General features: G+C 45.7%; 1 protein-coding gene across 2 annotated transcripts in view; it reads right to left on the bottom strand.

Annotated features, from left to right (window-relative positions):
• atp6ap1a (ATPase H+ transporting accessory protein 1a) overlaps positions 1-19164 on the bottom strand; it is a 33284-nt gene that overhangs the window by 3181 nt on the left and 10939 nt on the right. Inside the window, exons 1-9 of one of the 2 annotated variants that reach the window (XM_060937089.1) lie at positions 16190-16871; positions 15626-15752; positions 15005-15079; positions 5152-5345; positions 4993-5033; positions 4812-4897; positions 2587-2849; positions 2405-2455; positions 1620-1857 (exon numbers count right to left, since the gene is read on the bottom strand). In XM_060937089.1, the coding sequence (XP_060793072.1) occupies positions 1620-1857; positions 2405-2455; positions 2587-2849; positions 4812-4897; positions 4993-5033; positions 5152-5345; positions 15005-15079; positions 15626-15752; positions 16190-16311 (1197 nt within the window). In that variant the 5' untranslated portion in view covers positions 16312-16871. Of the gene's footprint in view, positions 1-1619; positions 1858-2404; positions 2456-2586; positions 2850-4811; positions 4898-4992; positions 5034-5151; positions 5346-15004; positions 15080-15625; positions 15753-16189; positions 16872-19164 lie in introns of those variants that run through there. The other variant, XM_060937090.1, reaches the window with a different exon arrangement.

Genomic DNA, 19164 nt, shown 5'->3' with positions numbered 1-19164 from the left:
CTAAAAGTAGATAAAGAGAACCCAGTTAAATAAATGAGACAAAAATATTATACTCGGTCATTTATTTATTGAGGAAAATGATCCAATATTACATATCTGTGAGTGGCAAAAGTATGTGAACCTCTAGGATTAGCAGTTAATTTGAAGGTGAAATTAGAGTCAGGTGTTTTCAATCAATGGGATGACAATCAGGTGTGAGTGGGCACCCTGTTTTATTTAAAGAACAGGCATCTATCAAAGTCTGATCTTCACAACACATGTTTGTGGAAGTGTATCATGGCACGAACAAAGGAGATTTCTGAGGACCTCAGAAAAAGCGTTGTTGATGCTCATCAGGCTGGAAAAGGTTACAAAACCATCTCTAAAGAGTTTGGACTCCACCAATCCACAGTCAGACAGACTGTGTACAAGTGGAGGAAATTCAAGACCATTGTTACCCTCCCCAGGAGTGGTCGACCAACAAAGATCACTCCAAGAGCAAGGTGTGTAATAGTCGGCGAGGTCACAAAGGACCCCAGGGTAACTTCTAAGCAACTGAAGGCCTCTCTCACATTGGTTAATGTTCATGAGTCCACCATCAGGAGAACACTGAACAACAATGGTGTGCATGGCAGGGTTGCAAGGAGAAAGCCACTGCTCTCCAAAAAGAACATTGCTGCTCGTCTGCAGTTTGCTAAACATCACGTGGACAAACCAGAAAGCTATTGGAAAATATTTTGTCAACGGATGAGACCAAAATAGAACTTTTTGGTTTAAATGAGAAGCGTTATGTTTGGAGAAAGGAAAACACTGCATTCCAGCATAAGAACCTTATCCCATCTGTGAAACATGGTGGTGGTAGTATCATGGTTTGGGCCTGTTTTGCTGCATCTGGGCCAGGACGGCTTGCCATCATTGGTGAAACAATGAATTCTGAATTATACCAGCGAATTCTAAAGGAAAATGTCAGGACATCTGTCCATGAACTGAATCTCAAGAGAAGGTGGGTCATGCAGCAAGACAACGACCCTAAGCACACAAGTCGTTCTACCAAAGAATGGTTAAAGAAGAATAAAGTGAATGTTTTGGAATGGCCAAGTCAAAGTCCTGACCTTAATCCAATGGAAATGTTGTGGAAGGACCTGAAGTGAGCAGTTCATGTGAGGAAACCCACCAACATCCCAGAGTTGAAGCTGTTCTGTACGGAGGAACGGGCTAAAATTCCTCCAAGCCGGTGTGCAGGACTGATCAACAGTTACCGCAAACGTTTAGTTGCAGTTATTGCTGCACAAGGGGGTCACACCAGATACTGAAAGCAAAGGTTCACTTACTTTTGCCACTCACAGATCTGTAATATTGGATCATTTTCCTCAACAAATAAATGACCGAGTATAATATTTTTGTCGCATTTGTTTAACTGGGTTCTCTTTATCTACTTTTAGGACTTGTGTGAAAATCTGATGATGTTTTAGGTCATATTTATGCAGAAATATAGAAAATTCTAAAGGGTTCACAAACTTTCAAGCACCACTGTAAAGCCGCACTCTTCAGCTCTGCTGCTTTAGGTTTTAATGGAAACATTGTACTTTGACTGAGTTCGTGTTAAAAACCACGGCGGCCATTTTATTCTCGGACCGTACCTGGAAGTCGTCGAAGGCGATCCTCCAGTCGTTGGCGTTGTCCTTGGCCGAGTGAGGAGTGAGCTGTGGGTAGCGGAAGCTGGTGACGGAGTGACAGCGGTACGAGAACTCGGCCGGAGCGTAGATTCCGCGGCTGGCGTTAAACGAAGCCGTTTTGCCGTCGTACTCCAGCTGAACCAGATCCATGGTGAACCAGCGTCGTGCTGAAACCTTATAATGCCTCTGACTCATCACAAAGCTGCAGAGACGACCACAGACTCACCCGTTACACACCGCGGCTCACTAATAAACTACAATCACAGCCAATAAACTACAAACTACAAATATTTACTTTACAACTATTTTAGTTCTTAGGCATCAATTATTCTCATGATAATTTACACCACAGCGCTGCTGAGTTCTGGACTCTGTGTTGATTAATGTTCTATAACTGCAGCTCTGACTGTAGTGCAGCTACTCAGGTTTCTCAGGAACATGACAGGCTGTGTTTTTTTTGTACTGTTAATTTGAAGAGAAAGAGAAGAGAGAGAGGCTGGTGAGGGAACGACCGTTTATAGCTGCTATAATGTAACTGAGAACAGGAAATACTCGATTCAAAAATTATTTTAAAAAACTACATCATGTTAGTCTTTAATAAATAAATAACTGTAACTGCTGTGGTGTAAGAGGAATAAAACACTTGGGGACGTGCTGCAAGAGGAAAATAATCAACTTGAGGGCATCAACTGTAGCTCACTGTTGGCAGAGGGTGCCATTTCTTTTGAGAATGTTCACTTGGTACTTACATGAGTTTAAAAGAGCGGTAGCTTAATACGTTTTCGTAGGTGAGGACGAGCCTGTAAACAAAACAAGTGCATGTTGACATTTTATCACGTGTGTGTGTGTGTGTGTGTGTGTGTGTGTGTGTGTGCGTGTGAAGTTGATCGACTCTAAGGTCCAAACTTCATTTCCTGTTCCTGGAGCTCACCTGGAGTAGGTGGAGTTACAGGACGACCCCTCCAGTTGAGGAGAAACCCCCTCCCCGAAGGTCTTAGGGCTCAGGTTGTGTCTCTCCCACTTTCCTGAGCGATATTCACTCACGGTCAGGTTCTTGGCCCACAGCAGGATGCAGGTAGAACCGCGCTCCTTAAACTCCACGGGGGGGTAGGGGGCAGGAGAACCCTCACGCCGGTACTGCAGCAGGGAGCGCGCGCCGACAGAACGCACCTCCGAAAACACCTCCTCCATCACCTGACACAAGGGAAGATTTCACTCTGGGGTCAGGACGCGCCGCTGAACGATTATTAACTTTTTAAATTGGTGAGAAAATTAGGGGGAAAACATTAAATAAAACCCTGACTGACAAAAGAACTGCCAGATTCCTTTAATGACATTTATTGTTTTAAATAGCAAATAAGTAAATAGTTAAAATAAATAAATAGAAAATACATAGCTGCCAACATTCCGAAATTGTAAATAGTAATACAAGGTTGGGTACCGAGTCTTGGTGGGGGGTCGGGGGGGCAAAGCTTTCTAGCAAAACTACCCTGAAAAATCACACTAAAACAAAATAGCTTGACAAAATTTATTCTACAAACTAAACTATCATCTTACATTAATTTGCAAAGTTCTTTTCAACAATGTATGAAAATAGTCAGTGAATCAGGCAAAAACTTCAAACAATGCAATTGGCACATATAACTTTTGACAAAGTACACATTAGAGAAATAGACTAGAGCTTACTCAGTCAACAGTTGATGTTATTGCACCACATAAACTTGGCAATATCTAACACCATTCATTCATTAGTCACAAACAAAAATGAATTAAGAATATATTACATCAATGAAAGTTGATACAAAAAAAATATTATGAACTTTGTCATCAAAATTAAATATACAACAAAATGTGAAAATTGGCAATGAATATGGCACTTCAAAGATAAAAAACAAGCTGAGCCCAAAGCAAATTAGCTAAAAATACTAAGTGAAACAGCTCAAAAAAGTGTCAATTTCAACTTGCTTCTTCACATGACTACAAATCATTCATTCGAAGTGGCCACCCATTTCGTTAGTTTTGCAGTCTTTGAAATATTGTCCATGCTTTCCTTGTGAAGGGAGGTTTTCACACGTGTTACGATATCAGAACGCCCGCCATGACTGATAGAAATGTCTCGCCGACATGGAGCACAAAACGCATAGTGATCGCCCTTACTTGACTTAGAAATGAAGGGAAACTCCTCTCGGTACGAGTCCTTGAAGCACTGGTCCTTCCCCTTAGCCATGCTTTCTTTAGAGATTAGTACTACGCTACTTCTTCATAACAAAAGCTTGAAACGCCATGCTTTGTTCAGAAACTTCGTGAACAAAGGCCAGACGATCGTGCCAGTGTTGCCAGATATTGCTGATGTTTTCCAGCCCAAAATATGTTCAAAACCCGCTAAAAATGCACTTGAAACCGCCCAGTTGGGCAGGAAGCCGCCCAATCTGGCAACACTGTTGCGTGCCATGGATGATCTAATAGCATCATTGATTGGCTATTGCTGGTTCTCTCAGCCAATGAAATTTGGCGTAGTATCTGCCGCTTGGAACGAAGCGGTGTTTTATCAAATACGAATCCCACCGGTGATAGACTTTGAAAATGACCCATGAAAATTGGCAAAATCGTATTTTATTGTAGTAAATTCGTATTTTCGTAATCAAAACGACAAATCGTAATAAATACGATTTATTCGTAGTAGTTGGCAGCTATGAAAATATTATTATACAACAATAATAGTAGTAATAATCTTTTTTTAAAATCAATATAAAATAGCTCACTATAATAATATAAAATAATAATATAAAAGTTTATAAAATACATTTTAGTGATCGCTATTAAACAAACATTTTTTAAAAAGCTATCGTTTCTTCATTATTTTTAACAGCAAGACTGCGATACACAGATCCCCTCTCACACTTACACCATGTCTAAAGTGAAATCACTTACTCACAAATTATCCTCTATAAACACGTGGAATAAATAAAGCGTAGGTTTCGTCCCTGTACGCTGTTAAATTTATGGTACTCTACACACTGAGCCACGACACACCGCACTGCGTGAAAGTAGTAAAGAAAAGACAATAAAAGTCTTTAAATACTTATTTAACTTGTGTGAACCTGTGTGTGAGATGTTTGGAGATGTTCAGGAAAACGGTCCATCACTTGTTCTTACCCGTGAGGGACGGACAGCGGTGTACACGGCTGTGAAAGGGACAGATTGACTACCCATAATCCTCAGCACCTGACCAATCACCTCATCTGAAACAGGGAGAACAAATGAGTTTGTACATTTCAGTCCATATTAGTGTGTGTGTGTGTGTGTGTGTGTGTGTGTGTGTGTGTGTGAGACTCACCGTTCCCACTGAGTACCTCTTTAACAGACATCATATCAGCTCTGAGAGAGAGAGAGAGAGAGAGAGAGAGAGAGAGAGATGGTTGTTATGGTTACTCTCAGAGATATTAAGTGTGTAGTGAAGTGTGATCTACAGTGTGGAGTCAGGTGCTGCTCTCACCCAGAGGAGCTGTAGGGGAGGCTGAAGACGAGCAGCGCGGGGACAGAGGCGTTGAGCCTCAGCTGAGCGAGCGTATCCGGGTCCATGTAGAGCGGCGCCGCGTTCAGCTCGTCCTGCAGCAGCGTGGGGAGCGAGGCGCTGGCCGACGACAACACTGAGGGCAGGAGCAGAGACGAGGAGGACTGCAGAGTCGACTGCAAAGCAAAAACAACACATTGATCAGAGCCAGAACTCCGGTAGGGGATGAGCTTTACTGTGGCGTTTACTGTCCTGCTCCTGATGGCTTAAAGCTGCACTGTGTACAGAAACAGGAGCTTCAGGAAAACCTCAGGAGAGAGAGTTTCAGACTTTAGACTTGGAGGAGGTGAGAGGGGAGGGGGTATTCTAACCCACCCAGCCAAATTAATTTATAATCCAAATTAAAATCGTCTTGTAGACTGTAATTACACTGAAGGACTGTAATTACTGTTTTTCCATGAGGGAGCGAAGTAGAGCAATAATCTCAGGGCTTTGATTCTTCACAATCTCAATTAAAGGTCATAGGCAAGGGTCGGAGGTGAAACGTAGAATATCAACTTTATTGTTTAGAAGAACGTCCCAAAAAGTGAATTCAATCTTCCTGGTGTCTAATTTGCAGCCTAAAATTGAATAAAACGGTTAAAATATACTGTTTTGCCCAATTTCCAAAGGTTTGCTTACATCTCACTTATGCGCACTTTCACTGCCAGGGGGCGTCGTCGTGACATTATTCAAGGCAAACAGACCGGGAGCAGCTCTGTGTTTACCTGCAAACCGAGCGCACGTGTACGGACTTTGGTCGTGAGAGGTTGTGTAAAATGTCTGAAAGCGAGAGTGATTTTGAAGTAGGAACTCTCCAAATTGAATATTGAGAGGTGAAACCGTATATGTATGAACCTATGGCTGTTGCGAAGCAGTCGGTGAATGTGGCTCACTGGTTTGACCGTGCGGCCTCGGAATCGGACAGTGACTCAGCCGACTCTAATCGCAGTGACCCCGGACCTCAACAAGACTCGCCCCCAAACAATCTATCCTGGTAGTTATGATAAATTCCTACTTTCGTCGTAATACTGTGGCAGCGGGGACGTGGTCAAGCGTTGGTCTGTGAACAGAGGGCGGAGTCAGGGAAGGTAAGTGACAATCACTGCACCTGATGTTAGTTAACCTGTGTTTGTGTGTTCTCCCCAGTGACCGCGCCCTATAAAAGGAGAGAGAGAGCAGAGGAAGGAGGCTCTCTCCCCAACCAGAAGACTTGTGTGTGTGTGTGTGTGTGTGTGTGTGCGCGTGCGTGTGTGGCTGGGAGAGTGTTTAAAGCTGAAAAGCTGAAAATAAAAAAAAGAGAGTTTTTGGAACTCAGTTCTGGCCTGCTGTACTTCTGTGCTCCACCCACCCGCTCTGATCGCTACAGTGGTGCCGAAACCCGGGATCGGAGCACCGAGGAGAACAGCCCCATGGAGTCCTCCCCCTTCCAGGACCTGATCCATGCCCTCGCCATGGCCCAACAGAGCCAGCACCAGGTGCTGGTCGCCCTCCGGAAGGAGCAGGAGCAAAGGTTTGAGGCCCTGGTGCTGGCGCAGCAGGAAGATCGCCAGGCATTCCAGCACCTACTCGCGTCGGCGGGGTCCACCACCTCCACGGGCCCTCCCCACCTCACCCTAACGAAGATGGGCCCGCACAATGACCCCGAGGCCTTCCTCATGCTCTTTGAGCAGGCAGCAGAGGCCTGGGGCTAGCCGGTGGAAGAGCGTGCGGCGTGCCTCCTCCCCCTGCTAACGGGCGAGGCGCAGCTGGCCGCGCTACAGCTCCCCGCCGACAGCTGGCTGGCCTACGCCGACCTCCGCCGGGCAGTCCTCCAGCGTGTGGGGCGCACCCCAGAGCAACAACGACAGCGCTTCCGCGCTCTGCGCCTGGAGGAATTCGGCCAGCCGTTCGCGTTTGGCCAGCAACTCCGGGACGCCTGCCGGCGGTGGCTGAGCACTGACAACCACGACGTCAAGGGAATCGTCGATCTGGTGGCGCTGGAACAATTCATCGCCCGACTTCCCGAAGGAACAGCGGACTGGGTCCAGTGCCATCGCCTGGCGTCGCTGGATCAGGCCATCGAGCTGGCGGAGGACCATTTGGCGGCTGTTCCGACGGCAGGACAGCATGTCTCCTCTTCTCCCCTCTCCTTTCTCTCCCCCTCCCCTTCTGTTCCTCGTCCCATTCCCCCACCGCGGAAGCAGGGGCCGGCTCCACTCCAGCCGGCCCGCCGCACCAGCGGTACCCTATCGTTTCTCACTTCCGTGTCTGTCTCTCCCCCCCTCAGGTGAGTGAGGTCCGGAACACCGGTGGAGAGAGAGAGCCCGGGCCGGTTTGCTGGCACTGCAGGGAGCCGGGGCACCTCCGGCATCAGTGCTCGGCGATGGAGGTGGGCGTGGTGGTCCGGATCCCCGATGCACCAGGGACCGCCCTCGATCGGGCCGGAGCGTATCGCATACCGGTGAGTATCCAAGGGGATACGTATCAGGCTTTGGTGGACTCCGGCTGTGATCAGACCTCAATCCACCAAAGCCTGGTGCAAGACGAGGCATTGGGGAGAACACAATTGGTGAAGGTGGTGTGTGTGCACAAGGATGTTCACAACTACCCTTTGGTGTCGGTCCACATTCTATTTCAAGGGGAGAAATTTAGAGTAAAGGTGGCGGTTAATCCTCACCTTACCCACTCGCTAATTTTGGGGACTGATTGGCCGGGATTTCGGGAATTAATGACTCATTTAGTGAAGAGTTGGACCTGCCATAGTTCAGCAGGGGGCGGTCCCGGTGTGGCATTGGCGGGAGCAGCTGTCACAGAGCCGTCTACATCATTACCATGTCAGAGTGAGGAGCCGCCGGCTCCTCCTCCCTCTCTCAGGGAATCCCTCACGGATTTTCCATTAGAGCAGTTGCGAGACGAGACTCTGCAGCATGCGTTTGACCAAATGAGAGTAATCGATGGTCAAACGTTCCAGCCAAACGCCACCCCGTCCTTCCCCTATTTTTCCATTATGAAGGATAGATTATACCAAGTGACGCAGATCACACACCTTTTGATCCCTAAGAGCTGCTGGGAATATATATTCCAGGCGGCACACTTTAATCCCATGGCTGGACAGTTAGGGCAGGATAAGACACTAGCCCGAATAATGGCCCGGTTCTATTCGCCAGGGATTCGCAGCAATATCCGTAGGTGGTGTACGGCGTGCCGCGAATGCCAGTTAGTAAATCCAGCGGCCATTCCAAAAGCACCTTTGCGCCCCCTGCCATTAATCGAGACCCCGTTCGAAAGAATTGGGATGGATCTCGTCGGACCATTAGATCGGTCAACACGAGGGTATCGCTTTATTTTAGTTCTGATGGACTATGCAACGCGATATCCGGAAGCAGTGCCTCTTTGCAATATCTCAGCACGTAGTATTGCGGAAGCACTCTTCCACATCATCTCCCGAGTTGTAATCCCCAGAGGAATTCTGACTGATCAAAGCACTATGTTTCTGTCACACACACTGCGCGAACTGTATGGGTTACTGGGAATTAAGTCTATCCGCACCAGCGTTTATCACCCACAAACAGACGGCTTAGTCGAACGGTTTAATCGCACCCTCAAAAACATAATTAAAAAGTTTGCACGTGAGGATGCACGCAACTGGGATATATGGCTCGAACCCCTGTTATTCGCAGTGCGAGAGGTCCCACAAGCCTCGACGGGGTTCTCCCCGTTCGAATTATTATATGGGCGTAAGCCGCGCGGCATCCTAGATGTACTGCAAGAAAATTGGGAGGAGGGACCTTCAACGAGCAAAAACGAAATTCAATACGTTACCGACCTGCGCGCAACTCCACACACTCACACACCTAACCCAGGAGAATTTGCAGCAGGCCCAAGAATGGCAAATCCGCCTGTACAACAGGGGCACGCACCTTAGGGAGTTCACACCGGGAGATAAAGTACTCGTGCTGTTGCCCACGTCGAGCTTCAAATTGATCGCCAAGTGGCAAGGACCCTTTGAGGTCACACGGCTCGTCGGGGACATCGACTATGAGGTGAGGCGAATGGACAGGGGTGGGGCGCTACAGATTTACCACTTCAATCTGCTCAAACTTTGGAATGAGGAGGTCCCCATGGCGTTGGTGTCGTTGGTTCCGGAGAAGGCAGAGCTGGGGCCGGAGGTTCAAAAGGGAACAATGACATCGCTTACCTCTCCGGTCCCCTGTGGAGACCACCTCTCCCCGACCCAACTCATGGAGGTTGCCCAGTTGCAGAACGAATTTTCGGACGTGTTCTCGCCCCTGCCCGGCCGCACCCGCCTCATAGAACACCACATTGAGACGCCCCCGGGGGTGGTAGTGCGCAGCCGCCCTTACAGGCTGCCCGAACACAAGAAAAAGGTGGTTCGGGAAGAACTCGAGGCCATGCTTGACATGGGCATCATCGAGGAGTCCCACAGTGACTGGAGCAGCCCGGTGGTCTTGGTCCCCAAGGCCGACGGGTCGGTCCGGTTCTGTGTAGACTATAGAAAAGTCAATGCTGTGTCTAAATTCAATGCGTACCCAATGCCTCGTACTGACGAGTTGCTGGACCGACTAGGCACGGCTCGTTTTTAATTGACACTGGATTTGACAAAGGGATATTCGCAGATCCCCTTGACTCCATTATCCCAAGAGCAAATGGCCTTTTCCACACCGTTTGGCTTACACCAGTTTGTCACCCTTCCGTTTGGGCTGTTTGGGGCACCTGCTACGTTCCAGCGGCTTATGGATAGGGTCCTCCGCCCCCACGCCACCTATGCGGCCGCATACCTGGACGATATTGTAATCTATAGTAATGACTGGCCGTGGCATTTACAACATCTAAGGGCCGTCCTTGGGTCGCTGAGGCGAGCGGGTCTCACAGCCAACCCGAAGAAGCGTGCAATTGGGCGGGTGGAAGTACGGTATCTGGGCTTCCACTTGGGCAATGGGCAGGTGCATCCCCAAATAAATAAGACAGCAGCGATTGCGGCCTGCCTGAGGCCCAAGACCAAAAAGGGGGTGAGACAGTTCCTGAGGCTGGCTGGCTACTATCGTAGGTTTATACGTAATTATTCGGACGTCAGCAACCCGCTGACTGATCTCACTAAAAAGGGGGCACCAGATCCGGTCCAGTGGACGGAGCAATGCCAGCGGGCTTTCTCTGAGGTAAAGGCTGCACTGTGTGGGGGGCCACTGTTACACTCCCCTGACTTTTCTCTCCCTTTTATGTTGCAGACGGACGCGTCGGACAGGGGGCTGGGGGCCGTTCTGTCCCAAGAGGTGGAGGGGGAGGATCGTCCAGTGCTGTACATCAGCAGGAAGCTGTCGGTGCGTGAGGGCCGCTACAGCACGATAGAAAAGGAGTGCCTGGCCATCAAGTGGGCGGTCCTCGCCCTCCGCTACTACCTACTGGGACACCCTTTCACCTTCTGCTCGGACCACGCGCCTCTCCAGTGGCTCCACCGCATGAAGGATGCCAATGCGCGGATCACCTGTTGGTATCTGGCACTCCAGCCCTTTAACTTCAAGGTGGTCCACAGGCCGGGGGCGCAGATGGTCATGGCGGATTTCCTCTCCCGTCAAAGGGGGGGGTCAGCTACGGGCCGGACGGCTGCCCGGCCTGTGAACGGAGGGCGGAGTCAGGGAAGGTAAGTGGCAGAATCACTGCACCTGATGTTAGTTAACCTGTGTTTGTGTGTCCTCCCCAGTGACCGCGCCCTATAAAAGGAAAGAGAGCAGAGGAAGGGGGCTCTCTCCCCAACCAGAAGACTTGTGTGTGTGCGTGCGTGTGTGGCTGGGAGAGTGTTTAAAGCTGAAAAGCTGAAAATAAAAAGGAGTTTTTGGAACTCAGTTCTGGCCTGCTGTACTTCTGTGCTCTACCCACCCGCTCTGATCGCTACAAATACTAAATAAGAGCCCCTTTGAAGAATAATTAAACCGCCCTCCCTAGTGGATATAGGGAACGATTACTGGACAGTGCACCGGTAGGCCACATTAGCCTGTCATCCGCGGCATTATACTATTTATAGCCGACTCTGAGCGAGGAAATATCCCTTTGTCTCATTTCCACAATGATTGTACAGGATTCTTGACTTGTCAATTGCAAGCAAAAGTAAAAATATTTACCTCCAATCTTCTCCTTTTTGCTTGAGCGTTGCTGCTCCGTTTCTTCTTTGACTGCTTGATTTTGTTTCACGCACACAATCCACTCTCTCCGCCTCGTCTCCTCTTCCAGAAAAAGCCAACCCTCTGGCTTCACGTGCACAACCCTCTCACTCTGCCTCGTCTCCTCTTCCAGAAAAAGCCAATCCTCTGGCTTCATGCACACAATCCACTCTCTCTGCCTCGTCTCCTCTTCCAGAAAAAGCCAATCCTCTCGCGCCGCCTCTTCCGGAAAAAGCCAACCCTCTTGCTCCGCCTCGTCTCCTGTTTCGGAAAAAGCCAACCCTCTCGCTCCGCCTCTTCTCCTCTTTCAGAAAAAGCCGACCCTCTCGCTCCGCCTCTTCTCCTTTTTCAGAAAAAGCCAATCCTCTCACTCTGCCTCTTCTCCTCTCTCAGAAAAAGCCAATCCTCTCGCTCCGCCTCTTCTCCTCTCTCAGAAAAAGGTAAAAGCTTCTTCCTGAACCGGTCCCGTTGTTACAGTTCACTGCACAACAATAAGGCATGGGGGTTTTTCTTTGGAAATTCCCGAACGCACGTCTGCACTCAAGCCGAACGGCAATGTAAGTAAACGGAAGTGGACTCAACTCAAGCGGTTTGTTTGTCTTACATGACGTCACGCGCTGAGTGGTCACGAAAATCGCCGAACAGAAATTTGCCGCGATCTGCGCTAACTTATTTTAATTATTACTTATTAACAATACTTCTTGGGACCAGAAGAAAATTACAGAGGGTTTTTTAACATATAAAGTTTCAAATGTGCATAAAATTGAAAACCTTTGCCTATGACCTTTAAAGCTACTGACTGCAAAGTCATCTGAATTTTTTTATTTGTTTACTGTACATGGCATTTTCCTCTGTCTCGCTAAAACAATATCCTGCGTACGAGATGTGATCATTTTGATGTCCTGAGGGTCGCTTTTCTCCGTTTTGGGACTGTTTTCCTCCCTCCTAAGGTAAACAGTACGGTACTACGGAGACAGGAAACAGCTGAACACAAGGAGCTTTAACTAATTACCGTAACTATGGAACTGTGTCACACCAAGACACCGACGCGCGGAAAACATTGTGACTCTGCATCGATCTCGGAGAGTTCTGAGCCTCAGGGATGGAATTTGTGGTTGACGTTCGCGAACAGATCCGTGAAACAAAAGACGAATATCCTCTGTTCCTGCTTTTGTGTTCTCGTTTCTTTCTCTGTAAGATCAGAACATTAGGTGTGTAACTCCGTACTCAGACTCACCGATCCAAGACCAACGCTGCAGATTCATCATCGGATTTCGCACCCGTTTCATCCTTCAGTCGACTCCAGCTCTCGATCTGTCCCTTCCTTCACAACAACCTTTTGGTTTCTGTCGTGCTTTCTAGCCGATTCGTTTTTATATCTTCCTTTTCTTTTCCGCTGGAGGGAGAGTCAAGTCCGCCGTGTTCGCCCACACTGACTTGTTTTGGTTAAAAGTAGCTCAGACGCCCCACAGTGGTCACATGATGTTGCTCAATTGCTTTGGCGGGACGCTTTTTATCTCAACAAAACATTTACACACAGGATACACAGTGTGTGTGTGTGTGTGTGTGTGTGTGTGTGTGTGTGTGTGTGTGTAGCAGTGCAACATCTCGAAACTCCAACAGCTATAGACATAGAACATTTTACCCAGAATTCAACTTTACAGTCAGAACCTTTAAAGGGCTGATGACACGAACATGACTCTATGCAATTTCTTAAATAAACTATACAACATGGCAAACATGTTAGATTTCTGTTATAATTAAGTGAAAAGAAGCTGTTGTTATGCGAATATCCAACTTTTAATTGCACAGCGCAAGAAAACTGGGTCCGTGGCTCGCAGCCATGTTGTGACGTCAGCAGAAGAACACGCTGCGGTTCGCTGGCTGTTCTACTCAATGGAAATGGAGCATGAAAACGCCGGTGAACTCTCTAGCTCTTCCTCTTCTGGGAGTCTAGAATTGTGTTGTGAGTGGGATAGATCGGAAGAATCAAGTGATGACGAACACGGGTGCATCCAACCGTACAGGTTTGAACCTGTTACTGTGCAATCTGAGAGCGACTCCGACCCCGAGATGGACAGCGGACAGGCAGACAGCCCAGCATTGAACACCACAAGGTTGGATTTAGGATTGGTAGGTCAACCCGTATTTGTTCAAAATGTGACGGAATCAATATTTTAATATTGTGTATTGTTGTCTTGCATGTGTAAACACTGCTTATATCATGTAAGCCATATGCTACACTGAATACATAGTTCCTAATGGAGCATGCAAACGGCTAACATAATAAGCTTACGACTATGCCTGATCCGTGATACATTTAGGATAATATTGGCAGGCACGTCTTCTAGTTTATGGCTTCTTAGTTTTATCCTTGAATGAAGCAAAATATTTGATAACCTACATCAGCGTAAGAAAATGACAATCTGTAGCCTACTTGTCTGGCTAAGTTAGCTTTCCCTCAGTGTTTGCTTTGAGAAACAAGCTTTCACAAGCAAATACATGACTGATATCACGCCGACTTTATGATTACATTTATGATTATCATGAATGTGTACTCTATGATGTGTACTCTATGAGCGCTCTGGAGCGAGTCACTTCCAAGATGGCCGCGCAGACCGCATGGTTACTATTTTTAGCATCATGTCGGAGCACTCTATAGCTCTACGTACCTTTATCTTATGTCGTTTCTCAACATGTTCTGACAGGAGGACTGTCTTTGGAGGAGTCGCCTTGTCCCAGGCGACTGCTGGATCCGGCATAGCTACTAGTAGACCCCCTCCGGAATACTGTAGGCACTGCTGATGGTAGTAACACACGTTTGTGCTGAACTGAACACCCAAGAGATTCCTTTAAGCTGGGAAGGGTGTCAAAACAATCCAAATCGAAGTGTTCAGAGCACAGGACGGATGTTGGTGAGGGCTCCCACTTGTCACGAGTGCGCCTGACTTGCTTCACCCACTTCGCATGCAGCTCGGGATCTCTGGGAAACTTGAATAAACTTACCCCATCCTTGTGGGTTTTGGAGCAAAAGCCGGCAACACAACGCGAAGGCATAATAACTATATATTATAATAATGTATAATAATGTATAATAATGTATAATAATAATGATAAATGAACACTTCTCGCATCAACAAACTGGTAAGTTAGGAGGAAGGTTCTTTCGCTGACGTCATATAGCTCCTCCTCCTCCTTCGTCTCCTGGGTGCTGCAGCCCTGTCAAATTTGCCCAAATAGCCGCATTTTTTATCATAACTTGTAAAATAGGCGCCTTCGTGAATTAATATATGGATCATCGGGAATTACTTTTTATGTTATAAAACATCGCCAAAGATGTCAAAAACGTGTCATCAGCACTTTAAGTTGATTTCAGTTGCACGGAGTGGGAAAGTTCAAGGGGCTGAATATAATTTATTGGTAACGAATGGCAGTGTGTGCAGGTGCTGTGTAAATGTTTAATTTATTTTACTTCGTGTTTAACACGTTAAAGACGAGCTGCTGATGTGTCATCAGTCACTAAAGTGATTTTCTGCTCTGCGTTACTGAAACTGAGTTTTACACCCCTGAATTACACTGTATGGTGTGTGTGTGTGTGTGTGTGTGAGAGAGAGGAGAGATGACAGACTATTACTCACCTCCAGATTGGGAAAGGCACTGCCCTGTTTGTTCCCAAATACTCCGGCGTACTTGGTGAAGTCATCAACACTCAACTGAGAAAGACAGACACAAACTCATCATCTCATCTAATCTAATCTACAGGATTAAAAGAGAAGAAAAGCAACACAGTTGACTGTGATACCGGCATCTGTCATTTTAAACTGTAAAAATTCATTTATAAACTTTCTACATGATGGTGTAGGTTGTTGTGTGTTTTTCCAAGGACGGCATTTTATTTAAAACTGGTTATTGCTCCACCCACTCGTTTACTCAACAGCATAAACATCTAAGCTCCTCCTACTGTTGTGAAAAAATCCTTTCCTTGCTTCTTGGATTCAGAACTCTCCTCTCTACTCACTCCGCACTTCAGGAAATTAAAAGCCTTCCATCAACTTCCGGGTCACGAGCTGAAGCTCACAGGAGCGAAGGAGGAATCATCTGGAGTTTTGAGGAATCACACCGTAACTCTTAAGCCAGTGGTATGAAATGTAGATGCCTGATCTTCACGCCCAAATGACAACCTTCACAAGTGTGAGCTCCAAGTTTCTCTATCATCTCATCAGCTGTCCATGTGAGTGGGACGTGAGAACACCACTGACCTTGTCCTGAAAGAACAGCACGACGTTGTGCGGTGCAGATCTGAACGCTGTATTCAGGTAGGACTGGAGCTCACGCCCTGATATGGTGTGACCGGCAACTGGCGCACTCTGGGATGGCAAGGGAAACCTGATGGGAACGAAGTTTAAAAATCATATTTGGTACATGATAATACAAATGATAATGCTCGTATATTTGTAGCAAATAACTTGCTACAGTCAGAGAATTATGAAAAGTATCGTGAAACCGTGATTCTTTTCCCCACCGTGATATCGAGATCAAACCGTATCGAGAGAGCTGAGACGCTGCAGCACTGGACAGCGACCTCAGGCGCGCATGCGCACTGCATCAGCGGTCATTAACTACAACTCATTTAAATAATCATCAACAACAATATATATTTAGTGTTTATGGAGAGAACTGAGGTAAAAAGCGCCATGAAATGAGCACAGAGTCAACATTTTATAAACCAGCGAGCTAACGGGGCTAACGGTTTAGCCAGCAGCTTCACGAGACTTCCTCACAGCATTCTCCACAGACTCATCCGAACAAAAGCAACACTTCACCCATTACTGGTCCACATCAGCAGAGGAACCTGCTCTGCACATTCTCCAGCCGTGAGAACACCAAACAGAAAAACCACAAACATCCCAGAGGAGCGGACAGCGGGCTTCCTCACAGCCGCCATGTTCAGCTTCACCACCGGCTCGCAGTGACGTCACACACCCGCGTGCCACTGTCACGATGAAGTGCGAATATCTGTATCCCCGGATATCCGGTCACTTCTGTTCCGCTGGGGGCTGGCGTCATTTAAAACAAAACCCAAACCCAGATATATCTGAAATATTTTTCCTTCTTTGCGTGTGTAAACGTGTATAAAGAAAGATAAACGAGTTATGTTTTCGAAAGACCACCTTAAAAAACTTCGTGTAATAGTTAGAAAAATCGCCAATTTGATTCCTTCATTTCACCGCCATTCAGTGCAATGCAAGTGTATTTAAATAATTCAGTGTTTAAATAGCTCAGTATTATTTAGAAAGTCCTCGAGCTTCAACACGATGAACTGTATTATCGGTCCGAATTTGAATCAGGCGAACACGATAGTTACCAAAGGGTCCTAAGGGTGCAGTTTGTGCACCGGGGCACAATATGACACTACAGACCACGTGACCATTAACCCCTCTGTGCAGTATACTCAAGTAATTTCTTTATTGAAATATGGAGTGAATTTTTCTCTCACAAACATTTCTGCATAAACACAACTCAGAAAGTGGAATTTTATGAGCCACAGAGATAATTTTACAAAAAGTTATTACAAATTTAGCATGAAACAAAATAAAACTCTCTTTCACTCATTATAAAGTTGTAATATTATTAATAATCTGGAGCTGATGCGCCACAAAAGTCTCTCTTTATTTAAGAAATATTTAATCTGAAATGTACAATTCTTTTTTTCTTGAAATATTACAACTTTACTCTAAAAAGCTTTTATTTTTATTTTATTTACAGTGGCCCTGTTGTAGTTCTGTTTACTGTAATGATCATTTACTTTTAACCTAATTTGATTTTCCAACATGACCATTGCATATATATATAAATTATTATTTTAGTTTTTAATACTGTATGAGGATTTTATCCGTGACATTTTGGAACATATGGGATTCATTTAAAAAAATAAACTAAAAAATCACAGTCTCATCCTGCTGTTTTGGCAGTTTACAGTGAACTTAGAGAAAGAAATAACTCCATATCAACCTGTATATTAATTCATTCAAATCTAAATCATGCTTCAAGTCATTAATTTGGAATAATTCCATTTTGACTCACAGTAAACTGTTACAGCGCAGAAACACACACGCTTCACCACATTACGAATTAAATCAGGCAAAAAAAAAAGCTTAATCATCTTTTCTCTCTTAATCAGTCGGCTTTCTGTCTGTTTTTCCAGGTTGACTGCAGAGAGTCTCAGAATCAGATGATTATCTGCAGATCAGTTAGAAAAAACATCCAAAAATTATCTGACAAATGTTTATAAAGATTATTAATATGTAATAACATTTAAGTGCAGCTGCCAGGATAAAGAAAAAAAACATAACTTTATATACACTCCCCGGCCACTTTAATAGGAACATGGTGTTGGTTCTAAGATCCCTGTTCTTGGCTGCAGGAGTGGAACCCAATGTGTTCTTCTGTTCTGCTGTTGCATGCTGAGATGCTTTTCTGCTCACCACGGTTGTAAGGAGTGATGATATGAGTTACTATATCCTTCCTGTCCATTTCCCTCTGACCCTCTCTTATCAACAAGGCGTTTGTTTCCACCCACAGACCTGTCGCTCACTCACTCAGTGTTTTTTGTTTTCCGCACCATTCTGTGTAAACTCTAGAGACTGTTGTGTGTGAAAACCCCAGGAGGAGATCAGCAGCTTCTGAAATACTCAAACCTCACACTCATCTGACTCAAACCACCAACACCCACACCACAGTGAGAGACAGAAAGTCACACTGTGAGATCACAGTTTTTCCCGTTCTGATGTTTGAACATTGTGAACATTAACTGAAGCTCCTGATTTGGATCGGCTGATTAAAGAACTGCATCAAACAGCAGGGGGATTGGGGGGCTGTTCTTAATAAAGTGGCCATGAGTGTATATTTTTCCTTGTGATCTGATTAATAAATTCCTGAAACAATACCAAAAAAACTATAAAACTGTTTCCCTGTTTGTTGTTGGAAAAAACACAAATCCAGCATTTTTATTTAATTTACATAAACAACTTCCAAACTTACACACTTAGAAAATTTTAGAAAAACCCTTAAAGGTTCTGTTTCGAACTCCACAGCACAACGTTTCCCTTTCAGAAAGTTTCAAACCCTTTTGTTGGAGGCTGCAGAGCCTGGATTATCCAAAGAACTCTTTTATAAAGTGGCATAAAGCTGAATGTTAATGTCTAGAACCTGTCAGGAGTTTTAGAAAATAATGAGCACTAATTTCGGTTCTGTAACACACACACACACACACACACACACACACACTTAGAAGAGAGTTCATCAAGGGTTCTTTAAGAGGATAATTAAGTTTACTTAGATTTCAAAAACAGGTTCCACTTGAAGAAAACTCCGATTTCTGGACCTTCATTGAGGAACACATTCAGCTGTGGGGTTCTGCGTTCCTCCAGGGTTCCGTTTACTGAGTACTGGACATTAGCTTTCTAAAAAGTGTTCTGCTTGGAACCTTCTCTGATAAGAAACACTCAGTTGTAGAGTTCTACGTTACTTAAGTGTTCACTGGATCATTAACTCCTTCACTTTCTAACAAATGGGTTCCACTTGGAACCCTTTCTAATAAACACTAAGTTGTACGTTCTGCATTCCTCAAAGGTTCCGAGTAATAATTAATCATTCTTAGCTTTCTGCAGGTGTTCTACACGGAACCCTTTCTGAAGGGGAAAAAGAGATAACTGGGTTCTAGTTTCCTAAAAAAAAATGAGTTTGACTTAGAACCTCATCATGGAACAGTTATTGGGTTCTATATTATTTAGGTGTA

The sequence above is a fragment of the Neoarius graeffei genome, chromosome 13 (assembly GCF_027579695.1).
Source record: "Neoarius graeffei isolate fNeoGra1 chromosome 13, fNeoGra1.pri, whole genome shotgun sequence".
Classification (NCBI taxonomy): Eukaryota; Metazoa; Chordata; class Actinopteri; order Siluriformes; family Ariidae; genus Neoarius; species Neoarius graeffei.
The sequence above is the reverse complement of the archived record's forward strand: the minus strand, read 5'-3'. Positions and strand labels throughout refer to the sequence as shown.